At 39.6% G+C, this 24,421-nt stretch overlaps 1 protein-coding gene across 9 annotated transcripts in view; it reads left to right on the top strand.

Moving 5' to 3' along the window:
- Ccdc158 (coiled-coil domain containing 158) overlaps nucleotides 1-24,421 on the top strand; it is a 68,932-nt gene that overhangs the window by 44,061 nt on the left and 450 nt on the right. For 4 of the 9 annotated variants that reach the window (XM_045129976.1, XM_045129985.1, XM_045129979.1 and 1 more), the window contains 8 exons: nucleotides 868-960; nucleotides 2,777-2,902; nucleotides 6,630-6,790; nucleotides 9,889-9,948; nucleotides 12,848-12,907; nucleotides 14,783-14,850; nucleotides 17,141-17,299; nucleotides 20,393-20,500. In XM_045129976.1, the coding sequence (XP_044985911.1) occupies nucleotides 868-960; nucleotides 2,777-2,902; nucleotides 6,630-6,790; nucleotides 9,889-9,948; nucleotides 12,848-12,907; nucleotides 14,783-14,850; nucleotides 17,141-17,299; nucleotides 20,393-20,500 (835 nt within the window). Of the gene's footprint in view, nucleotides 1-867; nucleotides 961-2,776; nucleotides 2,903-6,629; nucleotides 6,791-9,888; nucleotides 9,949-12,847; nucleotides 12,908-14,782; nucleotides 14,851-17,140; nucleotides 17,300-17,602; nucleotides 17,758-20,392; nucleotides 20,501-24,421 lie in introns of those variants that run through there. The other 5 variants (XM_045129981.1, XM_045129980.1, XM_045129984.1 and 2 more) reach the window with 5 other exon arrangements.

Here is a 24,421-nt window from a genome sequence, read left to right on the forward strand (position 1 = left end):
TCCTACCAAACCAGAGACCCAGAGCTCCTAAGTGCCCATCACTGAAGTAGACTTAAAATCCTCTTAGCATGGCTCAGGGAATTTTGCAGAAGAGGGGCCGGAAAGATTGTTAGAGTCACAAGTTGGGACATTTTGCACAGAGACATTGCCTCTCCCCCATAACTGACTGCTGCCCCCATAATGCATGACCCACAATCCCCATAGGGTTGACCTGCATCCCCAAAGAGGAAGGCCTCTTCAGAAAAGGGGCAGGGAGGAGAGAAAGGATGGTACCAACATGTGAGGTTTACACACTAAATATGTCCATATCGAATAAAAATAAATTTAAAAAAGAAAAAAAGAGAAAGAAGTGCAGCTGGGAAACAGCTGAAAGAAGGACCTGACACTGTCATCACAACTTATTAGACAGTGATATAGCTGTCTTCCTGCTGCCTAGAAACTGGAAGCCTAAATACCAAACCAGTCCTTGATTCCTAAGAAAGCAGTCTTCAGGGTTAGATAAAGCAATCTGTGATCCCACGTCCCCACTTGATGCCTTAAAACTGGCTATATTGATGAAGTAAATTTCAGTTTTAGTTACTTTTATATGAATTTTATACTTGCTAAAGCTGTATGCTCATTCCATCTTTAGTTCATTTGTTCATTCTTTTGAGTACCCTCCACATGCCATGTGCTATGTGTATGCTGAATATTCAGAAGTTAAAAAGATAAGCCATTGGGCCAAATACAACAGAAACACTGATCACTGCAATACAGCATGCTGGGGGTGGGTAGTTTCCTTGAAGGATGGCAGCTCTACGTGTATGGGTTGATAAATAAAAGTGCATACACATGGAGGATAAGCCACTTATGGTTGCTTGATTATAGGCATCTTTGCAGTTTGCAGAATGTCAAGATATAATACATCGCCAGGAACAAGAATCTGTACGCCTAAAACTTCAACACACTTTGGATGTAAAAGTAAGGGCTTTCAAAAAGTCATGCACAATTGTTTAGGCAGAAATGATGCTTCTGTTTGATATACTTTTATGTTTTCATTATGTACTTTATAGTTAAATAGACTTTCAATACTGTCTTCAATTATCATGTATAAAAATCTACAAATGTTATCATATATATATATATATATATATATATATATATATATATATATATATATATATATGTAACACACTGAAGCATCACGTTTTATTCTTAGTTGGCAGTACACAAGTGAAACACTGATAAGCTTTATAAGTACCTATCCTGGGTATGCCAAGGGAAGAGTTTTCCATTCACATAAAATATTAACTGACTGCAAAGACTCAAAGAACTAGTGTATTTGGCTTGTTTGGCAATAGCAAGAATGATGTAATCTAGGTGACCAAATGTGGTTTCCTTTATGTCTTGCATGTGTGTGTGTGTGATGTGCTTGCAGGCGTGTATATATGTTCATGTACATGCATTTACTGTGAGTGCAGGTGTACATGCATGTGTGCACACACATATGGCAGCCAGAGGTCAAAGTCAAGTATATTCCTTTATTATGCTCCATCTTATTTTTTTAAATTGTATTTATTTATTTATTTTAGAGAGAACGAGAGAAGAGGCAGAGAGAAAAACAATGGGCATGCCTGGTCTCTAGCCATTGCAAATGGCTAAAAAAAAAAAAAAAAAAAAAAAATCTCCAGATGTATGCACCACCTTGTGCATCTGGTTTATGTGGGTACTGGGGAATTGAACCTATGTCATTAGGCTTTGTAGGCAAGTGCCTTAACCACTAAGCCATCTCTTTAGCCACTCTACCTTATTTTATATTTTTAATTTTTACTTTTAAAGTTTTATTGATTTATTTATTTGAGAGAGGCAGAGAGAGAATGGGCATGCCAGGGCCTCTAGCCACTGCAGATAAACTCCAGATGCATGTACCATTTTGTGCATCTGGCTTACGTGGGTCCTGAGGAACTAAACCAGGGTCCTTTGGCTTTACAGGCAAACCCCATAACCGCTAAGCCATCACTCTAGCCCATCCACCTTTTTTTGTTTTGTTTTTTTCAAGGCAGGGTCTTGCTCTAGGTCAGGCTGACATGAAATTCACTATGTAGTGTCAGGGTGGCCACAAACTCTCAGCAATCCTACCTTTGCCTACCGAGTGCTGGGATTAAAGGCATGTGCCACAATGCCTAGCTCCATCCACCTTATTTTTGAGATAGATTCTCTCACTAAATCAGAGCTCATTAGGGACCTAACTGGCTGACCTGAAAGCTCAAATGATTCTCCTGTCTTACCTCCCTAGTGTTGGGATTATAGACACACACTGCTATGCTCTGCACTTTATTTTATTTTATTTCATATTTTTGGTTTTTCAAGGTAGTATCTCACTTTAGCCCAAGCTGATCTGGAATTTACTATATAGTCTCAGGGTATCCTTGAACTCATGGTGATCTTCCTACCTCTGCCTCTTGAGTGCTGGTATTAAAGGTGTGCACCACCATGCCAGGCTGCATGCTCTGCATTTTATATGGGGTCTAGGGATCTGAACTTGGGTCCTCATGCTTGCATGACAAACACTTTACCCACTGAGCTATCTCCACAGCTTCAAACTGTGTTTTTTTTTTAATTAGTACACTTGTTTTCAAAACACACATCTATTTTCATTACTATACTTAACATTGTTGATATTTCTCAAAGTCTACATATTGGCTCTTGCCTGTGAGATTAAAAAATGCATTTTCATGTCACAGTTCTTTGTATTTGTAGGTTGTGATTACTTATTCACATCTACATTATTTTCTAGGAACTTCAGGGTCCTGGATACACCTCTAATTCTTCAATGAAGCCACGTCTTCTTCAGCCCACATCTGCAACCCGTTCTCATTCCAATGTTCCTTCTTCCCAGTCTACGGCCAGCTTCTTGTCCCATGTAAGTAACCAATCTTATAATCTAAATCAAGTGACAAATAAGAAATTTTTAAATTGAGAAATTTTACTAAAATAATATATTTATAATAGCATTTCAATGACTAGATGTTAGACATACATTTTTTTCTATAAATCCTATAGACTCTATATGAAAATAAGTATTTTCTTCAGAGGCTGAGGAGATAGCTCAGTCAAAACAGTGCTTGCCAATGTTCCTTAAAGAGAAGAGAATGGAGGTAAAAATAGTTAAGAAGTATACACTCAATCTAAGCACTCCTTATAATCCTGCCTCTACTTCTTGCACTGATATTACAGGCACACACCACCACAGCAGGTTCATGGGGTGTTGAGGATTGAACCCAGTGCCTCATTCATTCATTCATGTTAGGCAAGCAAGCATTCTTCCAACTGAGCTACATTATCTGTCTTAGAATATTTGTTTTCTTTGATTTTTTTTAAAAAATGTTATTTATTTATTTGAGAGAGAGAGAGATCAAGAGAGAGAAAGAGGCAGATAGAGAGAGATAGAATGGGCATGTCAAGGCCTCTAGCCACTGAAGATGAACTCCAGATGCATGTACCATCTTGTGCATCTGGCTTACATGAGTTCAGGGGACTTGAACCTGGGTTCTTAACCACTAGCCATCGCTCCAGTCATAAATATTTGTTTTCTGTTGTTGAATAAGTGTGTGTGTGTGTGTGTGTGTGTATAGTTTATGGCTTGCTTTTCCATTCTCTTAACACTGTCTTTTGAGGAGCAAAGTTTTTTTTTTATTTTAACATAGTCCAGTTTACCAATATTGTCTATCATGGATCATGCTTTTGGTACTGTATATATAAAACATTTTGAGGCAGACATAAAGGCAAAAAGCTTCACATGGACCAAATATGGCATATACCAAGTTCATGGCATAATGGCTTGTGCCATGAATTTTAGGCCAGCCTGGACTATGAGTGAGTTACGGGTCAGCCCATCTTCATCTGTTGCTGTCTCTCTTGGAAGATTATTAATAAATAACTCTGTTTTTTAAAAATAATAATATATGTCTGTTTCTTCTTACATGAACATAAGAAGATTATTTTTCAAAAACCTGGTCTGTTTCATTTGGCTTAAAATAGAAACATTAATGGAGGAATTAACAGGCTTTCACTTACAGTTCAGTGGGAAAATGCTTATGATAATAACAAGTTGAGACAGCAAAGTCAGTATCAGTCTTATGAAATTATCAAACATACCAGGAAATTGGGTGTTTAAAAAATAGAAAGTTTTCAAGGTCACGAAGTTATGATATTGCACAAAGACATGAGAGGTCAAAAAATCAGCTTGGTCTTCACAGACTATGTGATTGACTGAAATTACAGGAAGCCACAGCCAAAGAAAACAGGTTATTCTTCAAATCAGGCCCACAGAGATAGGACAGTGGTCTTTCCTGCTCTAAGCATAGTCTTAACACTTTCCAAACTGGTAAGAGGCAAATGCAGGTGATAAGGGGACATATATAGAATATAGAAAATATATAGGATATATGGGTATATAGAATAGTGGCTAAAAACATCCCATAGCAACATTACCAGGGCAGAAACGTAGCATGGCAATGAGCCATGCATTGCATAAAGTCTCACACTATGGGAGAGCATAGGTGTAACTACAGCTCCACTCCTACATTCAGCGACTTCAGGAAGAGCCAGTCCCTGCCTGCTCCACAGATGCTGTATTAGCTTGGCACATTTCCCTTTATTCGAATCAGCCTGGGATTTTCTTCCCATGCTCTGCTTTCATTGTTCTCCAGCATAAGAACAAAGAGCAGTTCCAGAGATGCTAACCCTCTGATTCTCAGGATAGCGAGCCTAAGAACGCACACGGCCAGTAACAAGAGACTGTTTGGTGACAACGTAGTACACATGTGTACACACATGAACATGTGTGCACACATATAGAACTTTGTCCAAATTGTATCTGATGCCCCAAGGCCAGGATTCAGACATGGGCAACGTAAAGCAAGGCATTAGAACTTTCTTGTAGCACAAGCTCTAAAAAATTGTAATACCCATTTACTACTTTTGGCTTATTATCAGTTCAAGGATTTTAAAAGAAAAGAGATGGAGCCAGGCATGGTGGAGCACACCTTTAATCCCAACACTTGGGAGGCAGAGGTAGAAGGATCACTGTGAGTTCAAGGCCACCCTGAGACTACATAGTGAATTGCAGGTCAGCCTGGGCTAGAGTGAGACCCTACCTCGAAAAATGGAAAAGCCAAAAAGAAAGAAAAGAGATGGAAGTTGAAGAGGCCGTGGGGAAGTACTGGGAAGCACTTGCCAATATGTTATCTCCTCCCCTACGCATACCAAGTAAAGAATGGAGTTTCAGGGCTGGAGAGATGGCTTAGTGGTTAAGGCATTTGCCTGCAAAGCCAAAGGACCCATGTTTTATTCCCCAGGACCCACATAAGCCAGATGCACAAGGGGCACATGTGTCTGGAGTTCGTTTGCAGTGGATAGAGGCCCTGGCATGCCCATTCTCTCTCATCTCTCTCTCTCTCCTCTCTCTCTCTGCTTGCAAATAAATCAACATAATTCAAAAAAAAAAAAAAACACTTTAAAAAAGCATGGAGTTTCAGTGATATTCTTTGAGAACTCAGGGAGAGCCCTGTAGTTTTTGATTTAGGACTCTTCTTGAGAGAAGTCTAGAATCAAGACCTGAAAGGACTGCCTTGGTGGCATGTGATACTTCCACCAGAGAAGGGAAAAGTTAAGGTACAAGCTTTGCATGGACCAAATATGTACAGGCCCCAGAGAAGGAAGGGTAAGGGAACTACTGAAGGTGATCATCTAAATGGCATAACCATCCCAGGGGTGAAACTGCTGGGAGTCAGGGCTGGGCAGGTGTCCTCACAAATCTGCCACATAAGTGGGTCTCACACCCCTGCTTCTGAAAGCCCAGACTTCACAGCAGGTACCACTCAGGAGGGACCTCATTTCCCCTTCCTCCTGTCCCCAATCTCAAAGGGTCCTAAGAAGGAAGTATCAAGTATGGAAGGAATAAAGGAAAAAGAAGAGAAACTCTAATCCTCCTTCATTGAATTCTGCCAAGTCTGAAAGAGGTTTTTTTTGGTTCATTTCTCCTCTGGCCTGTGCATGTGTGTACTTGAGGAACATGCATCTGCACACACACCACATATTACATACAAAATAAATACATAGATATCAACAAACATGTACATACACATAATATATAAATAGGGGTATAGCTCAGTGGTAGAGCATTTAATTGCACATGTATAAGTTAGACATAGTATTCTATAGATTATTGATTAGTTATTATTGATTATACCTGCATAGTAAAATTTCAGGTGATTTTTATTTTTTTACTTAAAATATTATATTAATTTATTTATTTGAAAGACAGGAGGAGGGACAAAAAGAGAGAGAAATGAAGAGGCAGATATATAGAGAGAATGGGCAAGCCAGGGCCTCCAGCCACTGCAAAGGAACTCCAGACACATGTACTACCTTATGCATCTGGCTTATCTAGGTACTGAAAAATCAAACCTAGGTCCTTAGGCCTTCAGACAAGTGCCTTAACTGCTAAGCCATCTTCCCTGCCCTCAGGTGATTTTTGTTTTCTTTTTGCTATTCTTTAAACTGTGTTTAACAGTTGAATTAATTTTGTAATGGAAATAACATCCAAATCTCAAAAGTGTCTTTGCTTGCATATTATTTAAATTCAGCATTCTATGAAGACCAACACGCTGAAGGAAGACCCAACCAGGGACCTGAAGCAGCTTCTCCAAGAGTTGAGAAGTGTCATCAACGAGGAGCCAGCAGTGCCTTTGAGCAAGTCTGAGGATGACGGGAGGGGACAGTCTCTTGGAGTCTTGTGTGTGGCGGGGTAAGCCTGCACAAGGAGTGGGTAACTGTTGAGTTGTCGCCATGTTAGTCTCTGAGAAGTTAAGATTTAAATAACCTTGAGAGAATGTAAAGTTACCAGAAATAGCAATATAAAAGCAGAGAAGTAAGAAAAAGTAACACTGACACCAAGAGAAAATGAATCAGTCATTCTGTTTGGAAAGTAATCAGTGCACAGTGCTATTCAAAGTTACATTTTCAGGGCTGTAGAGGTGGCTCCGCAATTAAGGCACTTGACTGCAAAGTCAAGGGACCTAGGTTTACTTCTTTAGTATCCACATGATGCCAAATGCACAGAGTGGCACATGTGTCTGGAGTTTGTTTACAGCGGCTGGAGGCCCTGGTATACCCATTCTGTTTTCTCTCTCCCCTTGCAAATAAATGAATGAAATTTAAATAAAATCAAATTTATATTTGCATAATTTCCATATCTATAATCTTATTTGACTATCACAACAGATGTGACCAAGTTTTATTTATTCCATCTTACAAATATGAAAGCCCCCAACTCTTAAAAGGCTGTTTTGCCTGTAGCACATAATCCAGTGTGAAGCTAAAACTATATAACATGCATAAAACTACATAAGACTTGAGGAATAGGCTAACATGAAAAGCATAGGTTCCCTAGGTATTCACAACATTGACATAGTGACATCAGATTAATAAAAAGCCTGCTTCCAGCCCCTCCCTGTACATAGTTGCAGAAGTCAGTGAGATTCTCTTACTTATTTCAAATGCTATTGTTTTACCTTAGTATTGTCATTTAGATTAACTTAAAGAATTTTAATATGGTATCTGTGTTTTAGTATTAATCTCACTTTATTTTATTTATTTTTAAATTTTTGTTTATTGTTATTTATTTATTTGAAAGTGACAGACAGAGAAAGAGGCAGAGAGAGAGAGAGAGAGCGAGAGAGAGAGAGAGAGAGAGAGAGAGAGAGAGAGAATGGGCAGACCAGGGCTTCCAACCACTGCAAAGGAACTCCAGATGCATGTGCCACCTTGTGCATCCGGCTTATGTGGGCACTGGGGAATTGAGCCTCGAACCGGGATCCTTAGACTTCACAGGTAACCACTAAGCCATTTCTCCAACCCCCCCCCCTTTTTTTTGAGGTAGGGTCTCACTACATAGACTCAGAGTAGCCTCAAACTCATGGTGATCTTCCTACCTCTGCCTCTCAAGTGCTGGGATTAAAGGCATGCACCACCCTGTCTGGCTTTACTCCTGTTTTATAATATTAATTTATGTTTATGGCAAATATCTAAAAGTAATGCTTTCTAAAATAATACCTCTTTGTAAACCTCCAATACCTTAAGGTGTTCAATTTGTGTTTATTAATCCAAATGCCAACAGTTAGCTGGATATATTGTTATTGTTAATAGTCAAAAATTAGTGAGCCGGGCGTGGTGGCGCACGCCTTTAATCCCAGCACTCGGGAGGCAGAGGTAGGAGGATTGCCATGAGTTCAAGGCCACCCTGAGATGACAGAGTTAATTCCAGGTCAGCCTGGACCAGAGTGAGACCCTACCTCGAAAAAAAAAAATTAGTAATGAAGTATTTTTTACTGTTAATTTTTTTAAACAAATGTGAAATGTAATGTTTTTATAACATCAACATGAAATACATTTTATAAGGAATAAAATGGCATATTAAGAAAATTAGTAATGAAGCTGGTGTGGTGGCGGCATGCCTTTAATCCCAGCACTTGGGAGGCAGAGGTAGGAGGATCACCATGAGTTCAAGGCCACCCTGAGACTACATAGTGAATTCCAGGTCAGCCTGGACTAGAGCGAAACCCTACCTCAAAAAACAAAAACAAAAACAAAATCAAAAACAAAAAAATTAGTAATGAGGGGCTGAAGAGATGCCTGCAAAGCCAAAGGACCTTGGTTCTATTCCCCTGGACCCATGTAAGCCAGATGCATAAGGTGGCACATGTGCCTGGAGTTCGTTTGCAGTGGCTGAAGGTCATTCTCACTCTCTTTCGCTCTCTCTCTCTCCCCTTGTGTCTTTCTCTCTCAAATAAATAAATAAATAAATAAATATATTTTTTAAATTAGTAATGATTCAGTCACCCAGCACAGCAATGTATCATCTAAATTGCATAATGTCAGAAGTGTTCTGTTGGCCACTCTACCAAAGAAAATCTTCATGTGCAGAGCACTGTTTTTTTAAATTTTGTTTATTTTTATTTATGTATTTGAAAGTGACAGACAGAGAAAGAGACAGAGAGAGAGAGAGAGAGAATGGGCACACCAGGGCCTCCAGCCACTGCAAACGAACTCCAGACGCATGCGCCCCCCTTGTGCATCTGGCTAACGTGGGTCCTGGGGAATTGAGCCTCGAACGGGGATCCTTAGGCTTCACAGGCAAGCGCTTAACTGCTAAACCATCTCTCCAGCCCAGAGCACTATTTTTTGAGACAGGGTCTTGTATAATAACTTAGGCTAGCTCCAACTTATTGTCCTCCAGAGTGCTGGGATTCCAGGTATCCAACTGCTAAGCCAAGCAGAACACTGTAAGTTTGTTCATGGCTATAATAGGCTTTTTAAACCAAGACAGAATTGTTAGCTCATTTGGTAGATCAATAAATTTGGGATAGATTGACATGCCACCTAGGAAACTAAAAGACAAAGTCCTTGATTCCAAGTGCTAATTCTTCCATGGGATTACTGTAGATTCCCCATCAAGTTTCCATTGCTTCAACCATTAATGGACTTGAACTCCACTGGGTTTGTATCAAACATGACGATATATGATGAGAATTTGTGTTAATTTTCTGTAATCCTACACATGATCTTGTCTACTGAAAGTAGTCTAAACTCTACTTAATACTTAAGAATCCATGGAAGGAAGATAGGCATGGTGATGAATGTCTGTAATTCCAACAGAGACAATAAATTTGAGGTAAGTTTGGTGTATATAGTAAGTTCCAAGCAAAAAGAATCCATGGAAGATAGAATTTCTGAGTTAATGAACTCCAAAGACAACCCTTTGTTTAAATTTGTTTTTAATCTCCAAATCTATAAGGTGGAAATTAATGTGCATATAATTAATGCAAGCTGTATTTCCCTTCACAGAGATGACAGAGTAAGAGATTGCATTACTGAAGCAAGCCTGAGATCAGAGCTCTGCCACAGGTAAGAAAAATATGAAAGTGATTTTTGTTAATTTCTCAATAATTTTTTTTTGAGGTAGGGTCTTGCTGTAGCCCCAGCTGACCTGGAATTCACTCTGTAGTCCCAGGCTGGCTTCATACTCACAGCTATCCTCCTACCTCTGTCTCCCAAGTGCTTGGATTAAAGGCATGTGACACCATACCCAGCTCCCAGTAATTTTATATGTGGCCTGGCATTTTAGGAAGTCTGTTTGGACAGGTTTCATAGAACTTAATAGGCATATTGGCTTTTGGAAGGAAGTGTTTACATTGTTTAGCTGTAAAAGGACTTCTGTGTACTAAAGTAATTCACTTTCTAGAAGCCAGATGAAGACATTTTCTTTTTTGCTTATTTTCAATTTTGCTGATTGTGTTAGTCAGCATTCTATCTATAACAAAGTACCTGAGATAATTTATGTGAGAAAAAGTTTATTTACCTCACAGTTCTGGTGATTCCAATCCAAGATCAGGTGTATTTACTGCTTTGGGACTCTGGATGTATTAGATGGCAAGTGGCAGCAAGTGCCTGCAGCATACTGCTCTCCCCATTGCCAAGAAGCAAAAGAGACAGGAAAGGAGCAGGTCCCACAGTTTTCTTTTGGGGCCCCATCCTCAATGACCTAAGGCCCTCCCATATGGCCCCAACTCCTAAAGGTTCTACCACCTTTCAATAGCTCCATGCTGGGGACCAAGCCTTTCAATACATAGGTATTTGAGGAATATTTAGCATTCAAATCTTAGCGCTGGTGACGTTTATGGGGTCATACCAAAAGGCCTTATACATATTTACAGTGATTTATATAACATTAAAAGAAGAATGGTACAGAAAAGAAAGAACAAGCTCAATATAGGGCAATAAGACTGTTATTGGAAACAATCCCATATTCATCAGTAATTGAGAAACTGATTTCTCTCTCTCTCTCTCTCTTTTTTTTTTTTTTTTTTTTTTTCGAGGTAGGGTCTCACTTTGGCCCAGGCTGACCTGGAATCATCTATGTAGTTTCAGGGTGGCCTCGAACTCACAGCAATTCTCCTACCTCTGCCTTCTGAGTGCTGGGATTAAAGGTGTGCACCACCACGCCCAGCTCAAGAAGCTGAATTTTAATGAAATCATCAAAATGAGCATTAAAGAAAACTCACAATCTTAAATAAGACCCTACAAAGGACAACATCCAAGAAGAAATGTTAGCAAGAAGTCTAATATTAATTCATTATTTAGGGAAGACTGGCCATAGCTTTAAAAATCTTCATGCTTAGGGAGAGATGGCTTAGCGGTTAGGTGCTTCCCCACAAAGGCTAATGACCCAAGTTTGAGTCCCCAGTACCTATTTAAAGCCAGATGCACAAAGTGGTGCATGCATCTGGAGTTCTTTTGCAGGAGCTGGAGGCCCTTATGCACCCATACACTCTCTCTCTCTCTCTCTCTGTTTCTATTCTTTCTATATCTTTCTGCTTGCAAATAAATAAAAATATTTTTTAAAAAATCTCCATGCTTGGGCTGGAGAGATGCGTAGTGGTTAAGCACTTGCCTGTGAAGCCTAAGGACCCCGGTTTGAGGCTCGATTCCCCAGGACCCACATTAGCCAGATGCACAAGGGGTCGCATGCATCTGGAGTTCGTTAGCAATGGCTGGAAGCCCTGGTGTGCCCATTCTCTCCCTCTCTCCCTCTCTCTCTCTCTCTCTCTCTCTCTGTGTGTCTCTTTCTCTGTCACACTCAAATAAATAAATAAAAATGAACAAAAAAATTTGAGGGCTGGAGAGATGGCTTAGCGGTTAAGCGCTTGCCTGTGAAGCCTAAGGACCCCGGTTCGAGGCTCAGTTCCCCAGGTCCCACGTTAGCCAGATGCACAAGGGGGCGCGCGCATCTGGAGTTCGTTTGCAGTGGCTGGAAGCCGTGGCGCGCCCATTCTCTCTCTCTCCCTCTATCTGTCTTTCTGTCTGTGTCTGTCGCTCTCAAATAAATAAATAAAACAAAAATTAAAAAAAAATTTGAAAAAAGAAAGAAAAAAAAATCTCCATGCTTCTTGCTGTACTGAGCATGTGGCCTTTCAGCCTGCCATTGAAAACTGTCCTAACCCACCACCAGGCCACTAGTGGGCCTTTACACTATGCTCTGTACTAATCCAACCAGAGTCCTTCTGACTCCCACAAGGTACTTTCTTTTCACCTTCAAGCTCTTCTCTACTGTTTTCTCTACCCAGGAGAGCCAGATCCCTAACCTCACTCTTTTGAATATGCGTCTATCAAAAGCATTGTTCAGGGCTGGAGAGATGGCTTAGCAGTTAAGCGCTTGCCTGTTCGAGGCTCGGTTCCCCAGGTCCCACGTTAGCCAGATGCACAAGGGGGTGCACGCGTCTGGAGTTCGTTTGCAGAGGCTGGAAGCCCTGGCATGCCCATTCTCTCTCTCTCCCTCTATCTGTCTTTCTCTCTGTGTCTGTCGCACTCAAATAAATAAAAATTTAAAAAAAAAAGTATTGTTCACACTAACAATTTTCTCATGAAGTTAACACTTTATCACATGTCTAGCTATGATACCTATAGAGGAAAAACTCATGCTAAAGAGGTAGCTCACTGGTAGATCATCTGCTTAGCTTACACAAGGTCCTGGATTTAATTCCTAGCAAATACCTTCTCCCAAGAATAAGTGATTTAGCTCACAGATTTTTTTTTTTCCAAGGTAGAGTCTCACTCTGGTCAAGGCTGACCTGGAATTAACTATGTAGTCTCAGGGTGGCCTCGAACTCACAGTGATCCTCCTACCTCTGCCTTCTAAGTGCTGGGATTAAAGGTGTGTGCCCCCATGCCTGGCCTAGATTTTTATTATAGTCATAAGAATATCATATTGTGAAGATTTTATTTTCTCCCATCCTCCTCCTGACAGAAGCAATAATTCGCTAAGGGAATCTACTGAAGGCAGCAAATCAAGTGAAACTCTTAGTAGGTAAGAAATCAGTTACCTGTCCCAATTTATAAGTGACTCACTAATTTTACTACTAGTTGCTAATTCAAAAGATAATCAGGGCTATAGAGATGGCTGAACAGCTAAGGTGATTGCCTGCAAAGCCTAACAACCCAGGTTTGATTCCCAATACCCACATAAAGCCAGATGAACCAAGTGTGAATGCATCTGGAGTTTGTTTGCAGTGGCTAAATGCCCTGGCATACCCATTCTGTCACTCTCTCCTTGCAAATAAATAATAAATAAATACATAAAATATTTTTTTAAAGATCATTAGCCCCCATAACATGTCATGAGCTGTGTGAGGCCCTCCCAATATAAGACTGAGCAAGATCAGGGCATTTACTCACATTGTCAAATGTTATAAAGTGTTGACTAACTGCCCAGAAAGAAACCTGAGCTTTACCTTTTCTATTTTCACCATTAATAAAAATAGAGCTACCCAAACCATGTATATATCTCAAAGAATGATTTCATATTTTGAACCACTTAAATTTTAGTTCAGAATGGGCTTGTTCATCTCTATGTCCTTAGCACTTAAGCATAATGTCACCGAGTAACCATTCAGGAAATGTTTTTTAGTGAGTGAATTTAGTTGATCATAATATAGTAATTGAATCTTTCAAACCTAAAATCTTTTTTTTTTTTTTTGTTTTTGTTTTGTTTTTCAAGGTAGGGTCTCACTCTAGTTCGGGCAGACCTAGAATTCACTATGTAGTCTCATGTCCTCCTACCTCTGCCTCCTGAGTGCTGGGATTAAAGGTGTGTGCCACCATGCCTGACCCTGAAATCTTTTAACCTAAGAATGATATATTGATTTAATTTTCCCTGGGATTTATAGTACGACCTTATGCCTATGGATTGTAATCACACCATAATTTTATCCTTAGTATTATCTGGTTATTTTAGACATGTTATTTGCCTCATTTAATCTAGTCCATGCAGTAGGCATTACTTTCCTATATGTAGACCAAAAATGAAGACTCAGGTAGCTCAAGCAGCTTGTCAAGGTTGTACAGCTTGACCTCTGCAGGCCAGACTTGAACCAGAGCCTAAGTGGTCCCGAAGCACATGCTTGTGACCACTGCTGTGTACTGTCTCTGGGGACCTGCACTGAACTACTTGGGAAGATGCCAATCATAGGTATGGGGCAGAGAGAAATTACTTCTCTGAGGTAACAGAAGCTCTGCTGTGGTGAGGTCTGCATGCCTAGGAAGATGTTTCCCTCAACAATGAAGTTGCCATAATGCTATATTTTATTATGAAAAAAAACCACTAAAAACGTTTTGTTTCACAACTTGATGACTGGCATAGTAAAAGACAGATGGATTCCCACTGCTTCTGCCCATATATCTTAGTGCTGTAATTGTGAAATAGTGACATGAAATGCTTGTGTTGCCATTTGTGTTAGCTTCTCTGACTCTCATCACTCATCACTGTCATCAAGCCCCTCACAGAAACAACTTAAGGGAGGAAAGATTTATTTTGGCTCATGGTTCCAAGGGTTCAGCACATGATGGCTTGGACTATGCATGTGGGCAAAAGATCATGGAAATAGGAGAATGTAGTGGAAAGAGCTATTCATCTATAGCAGAGAGGAAAGTAGAGGGGGTGAGGGGGATACTGGAAGGGGTCAGGACAAGGCATAGCCTTCAAGGACATTTGACTGTGACCTAGTTTTTCTAACCAAACTAAGCTTCTATCTTAAAGCCTTCATTAAGTCAGATTTGGATGATCTAATCATCCCTGGAAGCATCACCACCTCCCCCAGGAGTGCTTTACTAAACTCTTAGGCATTTCTCAGTCCAACTAAATTGACAATTAAGATTAAGCATCATGCCATTCTTGTGTTTCCAGAGAACCAGTCACATTGCATGCAGGTGACCTGGAAGACCCATCTAGTTGCTTCACATTTCCATCCACAGGTAAGTTTTCAGTGGAAACAGAAGTGAGACCTGCTGAAGAGGCTTCTCCATTCTATGAGAGCAAAAGCCCACGTCATGACAGTGTTCTTTAGGTCCCATGAACTCTCTCCTCATTTCTTCCTGTCCTCTGTCATTCACTCTGCTTTGTTCTTCTCTAACTTCCTTGAACATACCAGAGTGCTCCCCTGTGAGCACTTTTGCACTCATGGTGCCCCTCCACTCCCTCCACTGCTAACAACCTCACCTTCTTTGATATTATGTCCAAATGTCACTTCCCAGTGATACTTACTGTCACCACCTTATTTAAAAATCACAACCTTTAATGCTAGGCCTGGTGACACAGGTCTGTAATCCTTTGAGGCTGAGACAAGAGGATCACAAATTCAAAGCCTTCCTGAGCTAGACTGAGTTCAAGGCCACCTTAGACACCTTAGTGAGATTCTGACTTAAAATTTTAAAAAAGCGAAGAGAATTAGGGTATAGGTCAATGGGAGAGTACTTGCCAACATGGGTTCAATCTCATTAAACAGATATACACACACACACACACACACACACACACCCTTCCATACTTTTCAGTTCCCTTTAATCTTTTCCACTTAAATTATGTATCATCTTCTAACATACTAGGTAACTTGTTAATTTTCACTGTTTGCCACACCCTGCTAGTCTAAAGCTGCAGTCATTATATCTGGTTTCCTGATACATCCCAGGTACCTACAACCTTCCTGGCACAAAACAGCTGCACTATAAATTTTTATTGAATGAGGAAAAGAAAAAAGAACTGAGACAGATAGTTCTCCATATCATTTCCAAGGAATTATAGACAATGCAGTTTCTATGAGAAACAAGTTTTTAAAGAGAGTGAATATTCTGAAGAGAAAATTAACATAACTTAAACTTGAAATGAAAGAGAAAAAAATATTGCTGGGAAAAGGCTTAGTAAAATAAAAAAAATAGAATAGAAATGACTGAAATCATAGCTGTAATTGCACTAAAGAAAATTTAAAACTTGGAAAAAAGTGATAGAGAATATATTAGATTTAGAAAACAAAGGCGAGTTAACATAATTAGTTTTATGAAAGAAAACAAAATAACTAGAAAAGAATGAGAATGATGGTTATTCTATGTTGCAGTTAGGTTCACATTGCTGGTAGAAATCACCCAACCAAGAGCAGCATGTGGGAAAAAGAGGTTTATTTTGGCTTACAAGCTTGAGGGGAAGCTCCACGATGGCAGGGGAAAACAATGGCATGAGCAGAGGGTGGATAACTCCTCCTGGCCAACATAAGGTAGACAATAGCAATAGGAGAATATGCCAAACACTGTCAAGGGGACACTGGCTATAACACCCATAAGCCCCCCCCCCCCAACAATACACTGCCTTCAGGAGGTGTTAATTCCCAAATCTCCATCAGCTGGGAACCTAGCATTCAAAGCATCTAAGTTTATGGCGGACACCTGAACCAAACCACCACATTCTATAGAACATCTATAAACCTGGCCTGTAATTGTGTAAATAGGGAAAACAGAAGTAGGATGTGAAGAGTCAGAAGGAAGATAAATTCCTGTTTCATCTTCTTTTATAGCAATGTTACTATATCTAAATTCAAAACATAGTTTTAATATAGATATAATGACAGCATTGTACCTGAAACCCTGAATGTTATCTACAATATGTCCCTTTTTTCCAAGCACTATCATGGAGATTTCTCATATAAGGCTTGACTTTTAAATAACGTTTAGTTATTTGAAATCACAGAGAGGGGAAGTGGGAGAGAGAGAAAGAATGAAAGAAAGAGGGCTGGTGAGATTGCTTCGTGGTTAAGGAGCTTGCCAGCCAAATCAAAGGGCCCAGGTTTGATTCCCCAGGACCCACGTAAAGCTAGATGCACAAGGAGGCACATGTATCTGGAGTTTGTTTGCAGTGGCTAGAGGCTTTGGCAAGCCTGTTCCCTCTCTCTCTCTCTCTCTCTCTCTCTCTCTCTCTCTCTCTCTCTCTCTCTCTCTTTGCCTCTTTATCTCTTTCTCAAATAAATAAAAAAATAAAAGATTAAAAAAATTTTAAATAAAGAAAGAAGAGAGAAGGGGCATACCAGGACCTCTTGCTGCCACAAAAGAACTCCAGGTGCATGTGTCACTTGGGAATAGAACCTAGTTTGGCAAGCTTTGTAAGCAAGTGCTTGAACCTCTGAGTCATCTCTCCAGCCCCAGGTTTGACTTTTTGAAAGATGAAATGCACCATTTTAATTAAATCTATATTTTTACCTTTGCTCTTGTAAAATTTTAGTAAGTCCTTCTGTGAAAAATTCAGCTTCCCGTTCATTCAATTCTTCCCCTAAGAAGTCTCCAGTTCACTCCCTTCTAACCAGCTCTGCTGAAGAGTCAGTAGGCTCCACATCACAGTACAGAGCTACCAAGCCGCATCATTCATCTGATTCTGCAAAAGGTAAGAATGAACTGACGCTTACCCTGGTAAACTGCAAGTTAATTTTCATACACAGAATTAGTAAGATTTCTGCATGCTATTCTCATATACAAGCTGTAATTGATGCCATAACTGTTGTATGGTCTTATAAAAAATAGCTACTGTATATACACATTGAAATCTTAGCAGAAACTTAGATATATGTAAATATTTTTTCTCTGGAATGAATAGTGAACATTTTTTTCTGTTTATTATAATATTATGTGTTTTCATTTATATGCTGTGACTTCTCTCTCTTTCTTATACAACATGGCTCTTCATCAGCTCTGCCTTTGGAAGTGTAAAAGCCTAAAGCTTGTCAAAACATTCTCATCAAAAATATTGAAGTTTGGGTTGGAGAGATGGCTTAGCAGTTAAAGTGCTTGCCTGCAAAGTCAAAGGACCCAGGTTCGATTTTCCAGGACCCATGTAAGCCAGATACACAAGGTGGTGCATGTGTCTGGAGTTTGTTTGCAACAGCTGGAGGCCGTGGCACACCCATTCTCTCTCTCTCTCTCTCTCTCTCTGCCTCTTTCTCACTATCTCTGAAATAAATAGAAAATAAAAAAATACTGAAGTTCAATTGTTACTTAGTAATAGATGTGGAAAAACAATTTGATGCAGAATAAGTGTGTGATAAACTCGTGAATATTAAATATAAATATGTTAACTGAACTTGAAATGTTTCTCATCATGTATGACAGTAACCAAACCATCCCAGACCTCTTTGGCCTCAATTCCACTGATAGGTATAAATCAGATAAGCTTCTGTGCCATTGTTGGGTTACTTCTCGGTCTTTTGAAATTCTATGCCATACATATTTTATTTCTAGATTCCGAAAAACGTATGAAAATCAGAACCTAATAATATTTGAGTACATTTTCTTCTTAATTCCTTTTTAATGTGCAATTATCATGTTTCTAAGCTGTATTCACTTAATAGTTTTAAACATTTAAAGAATTAAAGTAGCAGATGTGGTGGTACGTACCTGTAATTCCAGCACTTAGGAGATGGAGGCAGGAGGATCACTACAGTTCAAGGCCAATTTCAGGCTAACCAGGGTTCCATAACCAGGCCTACTGCAAACAACACAAAGTAAATCAAAGGTTTTACCTGCTAAAGTAATAACAAGCAAAGTAACAATATTGCAGGAGTAATGTGGTTTATCACTATATTGTTACATAATAACATGACATTTTCTTTACCCCTGTATTATTAGATCCTTATCAAGCATTATATGTTTTGTATTGCATATTATATTATTACATTTATGTTATATTTATATTATATATTTTGTATTATGTCAAAGTATGCCTAAGATGTTATTTCTCATCCTCTTAAAGTAATTTTTAAATACATTTTTAATACTATAATTATAATGAAAAGTGTATTTGAGGATAGGACAAAAAAAACAGCAAAAATGTTTTCAAGATAATTTATTTAGACCTCTAAATATAGCTCAGTTCATAGAGTGTTTGCCTTGTAAGAATGAAGATGTTAGTTCAGTCTTCTGTACCTACGTAAAAATGCCTAGTATGGTAGTATGTTTCTGTAATTTCAGAATGGAAAGACAGAAACAGAAGGATCCATGGAGATCTAGCCTAATGGTGAGCTCCAGGCCAATGAAAGACCCTGTTTCAAAGAAGGTTGTTCCTGAGGACAAAACCTGTGGTTGTCCTCTGGCTGCCTAATTCACACCCATGTACACACATGCACCTGCACACACATAGATATTCACACATGTTAACATGAGCACACATGCACTAAAAAGATTACTTGGGGGCTGGAGAGAAGTCTTAGTAGTTAAGGCGCTTGCCTGCAAAGGCTAAGAACTCATGTTCAAATATCCAGGTCCCACATAGCCAGACACACAGTGATGCAAGCACGCAATGTTGCACATGCACACAAGGGGACACAGGCATCTGGAGTTTGTTTGCAGTGGCTGAAAGCCTTGACACACCCATTCTCTCTCTCTCTCTCTCTCTCTCTCTCTCTCTCTCTCTCTCTCTCTCTCGCGCGCGCGTGCGCGCGCGCTCTCTCCCTCTCTCTCCCTCTCGCTCTCTCTCTCACTCTTAAAATAAATAATTAAAAATCTAAAAAAATAAATAGAATTTAAAAAAAACAATTAATTGGCACTGGAAGATGGCTCAGTGAGTAAAGTGCTTGCCATGCAAGCATAAGGACCTGAGCTTGGGTGCCTAATATGCATGTAAAAAGTCAGGCATGGTGGTACATGGCTGTATTCCTGGCACTGGGGAGACAGATACAGGTGGATCCCTGGAATTTGCTAGCTAGTTCATCTGTCCAAATCAGTGAGCCCTGGGTTAGTGAGAAACTCTGTTTCAAGTAATTAAGTGGAGAGTTACTGAGAAAGACTCCTTATGTCTACCTCTAGCCTCCACAAGCATGCACATGCATGTGTATTCATCTGCACACATGTATGCCTACATGCACATGAACATGCATACACACGTGCCACATATACACACAGATTATTCATCTACTCAGGAGCTGAGGTCAGAATTAAAACCTTCAGTTTGCTAACCAAATATTTTTTGAGATTGATGGAATTTAACATGCATATTAGAGAACAGCTCTTAGGTGCCAAGATCCTCTTCACTTGCTGTTGTCACATTTGATGTAAGTTCAGTGAGGTGTTGACACCCATAGGGCTATCCTGCCATATTTACCATCCTCATTCAGGTCCAGAAACTCATGCATAGGCCTCACACACATGAAAAAAATGGTTCCGCTGGTATCTGACTTATCCCCTGTCTCTCCAATCCACAAGGTAATGGAATTACTTAGGTTTGGTGTGAATGTGCCATGAAGCCCAAAGTGGTCTTCTCAACCATTCCATTTAATACTATGCAATTAAGTGATAGTGAATTCAGTTGGTTTGAGACAAAATCAAATAAACTGGTATTGCCATATTTAAAATGAGAGACCTTTATTTTAAAATAGTGTTTTAAGGTTTTCTTTATTTTAAAAATTGTTTAACCTCTAATTGGAAGATTTCTGAAAAGTAATATTGAATAGACTTTTAATATCACATCTAAGCAATTTTATAATAGATTCACAGTCTCCGTCACTAGAAACAACAGGAAAAACATGCAGAAAACTTCAGAACAGACTGGAAAGCCTGCAAACCCTGGTAGAAGATTTACAGCTTAAGAACCAAGGTACAGTGCACATTTTTAAGGAGACTTTTTGCTCATAAGAATACTCACCTAAGAATGTACATCTTTGGGTTAAGACTTCTATCTGTAGATCTATGGAAAGGTCACTAAAGTAGGTATTAAGAACTCCTAGTCAAAATATAGAAGCCTTGCTGGGCATTGTGGCTCACACCTGTAATACCAGCAATCAGAGGCAGACAGAGGCAGGAAGATCACAACTTCAGGCCAACCTTGTCTACATAGTGAATTCTAGGCCATCCAGGGTGACCTACTATGACCCTATCTAGAAAATAAAAGATCTTAATCATGAAAACATGATCAAGTCCTAGATTAATGATCTAACTTTGAGCAGATCTTATGGGGCCTAATCCACTCCTATCTTAGAGGGATGGCTACCCTGATGACCAACCTTCAATAGGCTTGAGTGTTTTTTTACATGGAACTTCCTCACACACTGTTTTTTTTTTTTTTTTTTTTTGTCCCTGTTATTTCCATAGGCAAGTGTTTGTATGATGTTCATCAGGATAAAATTACTGTCTGTAGCCAGAAAACAAAACAATCAGGTATTCAGCTTATATGGGATTTAAATTACCAATGAATGACTCATAAAGTAAAAAGCCACTTCTGTAATTAGACAGCATCATAATCTGCAGATGATGAGCAGCTTTGGGGGCATAAATTCTAAGCACTAAATTCTTAGTGGGTATGGGAGAGGTATCAGTTTGCATGCCTTTCTGACCTAACTTCATGGATCAAAAGTCTTTGTCAGAGAGAAGCTAATTATGGAGTATAGCTGTTAGTCTCATACTGAAATAGTGGAAGTTGCTAGATGAAGGAGAAAAATATTTTTTCAAGTTGTGTGTTGTGGCACATACTTATAATCCCAGGACTCAGGAGGCAGAGATATGAGGATTGCTGCAAGTTTGAGGCCAGCCTGGGTTACATAGCAAGTCTAGGAGTTCCAGCCCTGTCAGGGATATATAGCAAGACCCTGTCCCAAAGAAAAAGAAAGAAATATTTTCCTAAGAACAAATACTTTAAAAATGAATAATACTTGTTGCTAACTTTACTAAGCACTTTCCAACTTTGTGCTAGCCTCTGTACTCAGTGTTTCAATTGATTTTTTTCATATGATCCTTAAAACAATATTGGAAGGTGGGTATTGTTATTATTGTCATAGAGAAACAAGTAAATTGAAGATAAGAACACAGTCAATAAGTTCGATATCACACAATGAGCTACAGAGCAGACTTGATCATTGCAATTTCTGACTCTAAAGTCTACTAAGGTTATATCATATTGCTATTAAAGAAAATCTTAAACCATTTGTGATGACCCCAGATCCCTTTAAACATTAAGAAAAAGTTTTTGTTTTGAGGTTATTGTGAGTTTTCTTAAAAATAAACATATTTTATTCCTTAACTCTATTCACACTTTGCCTTGAATTTATGAGTACATCTGATTTATGACACCATATAATCAATTGGAAGGTGTGTTACATTTGTTTAAAAGTAAAAGCACTAAGTATGGTAGCAGCTCATGTCTTTAATCCCAGTACTCAGGAGGCAGAGGTAGGAGTAGCACTGTGAATTCAAGGCCACCGTGAGACTACATGGTGAATTATAGGTTATCCTGGGCTAGAGTGAGACCCTACCTTGAAAAATAAAAAAATGAAAAAAAATAAAAGCACAGGTACTCTACACTGGATGCAGGGTTGAGGGAATAGTTCAATCAGTAAAGTGCTCGCCTTACAAGCATAAAGTTGAGTTCAAACCCAAAAGCCTGTTTTTTTTTTTAAGCATGGTGTGGTGGTGCAACCTTGTTATCCCAATGCTAAGGAAGAGCATGCATATCCCTGGGGATCACCAGTTTTTAGTCTAGCCTAATTGGCAGGTTCCAGTCCAGTGAGAGACCCTGTCTCAATAAAAGTGGGTGGTACTTGAGGAATGACATACAGGAGCGTCCTCTGGCTTCTTTGTGGATATATGTGTTCCTACACACATGTACCCCCCCACATGAACATGCACACTCACACATGTACACACATACACACAAATATTGGATACAATACCTGCATAGCATGATTCTTGGAAATTCTGAGCAAATATTTTTAGAAACAATTATGAGCATCTATCAAAAATTTAAAGTACAGGGTTATAGATATAGTCCAGTGGCAGATCACTTGTATAGCATGTGGAATGAATTCAGTGAGTACCACTAAAAGAAAAAAGCCCTCAGTTCTGCACTAAAGAACATGTAGGGCTGGGGAAATGGTTCAGTGGGTAAGAGCTGCACAAGCATGAGGACCTGAGTTCAATCCCCAGCATGCATGTTAAAAAAAAAAAAAAGGCTGGAGAGATGGCTTAGTGGTTAAGCACTTGCCTGTGAAGCCTAAGGACTCTGGTTCAAGGCTTGATTCCCCAGGACCCATATAAGCCAGATGCACAAGGTAGAGCATGCGTCAGGAGTTCATTTGCAGTAGCTGGAGGCCCTGGCACACCCATATTCTCTATCTCTTTCTCTCTCTCTCTCTCTCTCTCTCTCTCTCTCTCTCTCTCTCTGCCTCTTCTCTCTCTCTCTCTCTCTCTCTGCCTCTTTCTGTGTCTGTTGCTCTCAAATAAATAAATAAAAATAAACATTTTTTGTAAAAAAAAAAAAAAAAGCCAAGCATGGTGGGATGGCAGAAATAGGAGGATTGCTGGAATTCCCTGGTCATCCAGCTTCACTGACAAAACGGGAAGCTCTAGTTTCAATGAGAAGTGGTCTCAGGGATATAAGGCACAAGAGGGAAAGGGGAGGATACCCAACGCCCTCCTTGAGCCTCTGCATGCACATGTACAGGGAGTATGCATCAGCACACACACACGTGCATATATTATACATACATACCACACATACTGTAGCAGACAGCTTCAGGTTTGCTGAGATGAATTTCCAGACCAGGCACGGTTATGGAGGAAGGGATATTTATTGAAGCTTATAGACCCAGGGGAAGTTCCATAAATGGCAGAAGAAGCTGGCCTACGTTCACAGGTCCAAGCAGAGAGAGAAGCACAAGCCAAAAGCCAAAAGCCACACAGCACAGCACACTTAAGGAACTCCAGCTAAGGCACACTTTGCATATCTTTAGATTGAAATCTCAAGCCCACCACCACATACCTTAAGATCTGCCCAGTGACACTGCCTCCAGCCAGGTGGCTGTAGATGCAAACTACAAACTAATGAAAAACTAAATATATTTGGGGCCATCTATTTACACATACTATGCACACAAATAATAAATAATATGCATTCTTGAGCTAGAAATCCTACTTCAGATTTTCTATGAGAAATAACAGCACAAGACTCTACATTCTTAAGTACTTACAGCATTATTTATAAAGATAAACAAACAGCCTTTAAAAATTTATTTACAGGGCTGGAGAGATGGCTTAGTGGTTAAGTGCTTGCCTGTGAAGCTGAAGGACCCTGGTTCGAGGCTCGATTTCCCAGGACCCACGTTAGCCAGATACACAAGGGGGCGCACACATCTGGAGCTCATTTGCAGTGGCTGGAGGCCCTGGCAGGCCCATTCTGTCTCTCGCTCTCTCTCTGTCGCTTTCAAATAAATAAATTAAAAAAATTATTTACAAACATTTTGGCATATCACTGTAATGACATACTTTGGAGTCAGGTAAAAATAGAAGTGAACTCAAAGAATGGTGATATTTGGTTAAACAGAAAAGGCAAGCTACATATATTTCCATTTGTGAAAAGAGGGAACTCACATGTGCATGTATATGAAAGCACATGCAGAAATTCACCAGAGTATTTCAGCAATGACCTCTGGCCCCAGCAGATAGAAAGAAGGGAAGCTGGTTGGCTTGAAGTCTGTTCTGTCATACCAGCCTTTACAAATGGTACTAGATTGAAAATTTTTAAAGC

Source organism: Jaculus jaculus, chromosome 11 (genome assembly GCF_020740685.1).
Source record: "Jaculus jaculus isolate mJacJac1 chromosome 11, mJacJac1.mat.Y.cur, whole genome shotgun sequence".
In the NCBI taxonomy this organism is placed as follows: Eukaryota; Metazoa; Chordata; class Mammalia; order Rodentia; family Dipodidae; genus Jaculus; species Jaculus jaculus.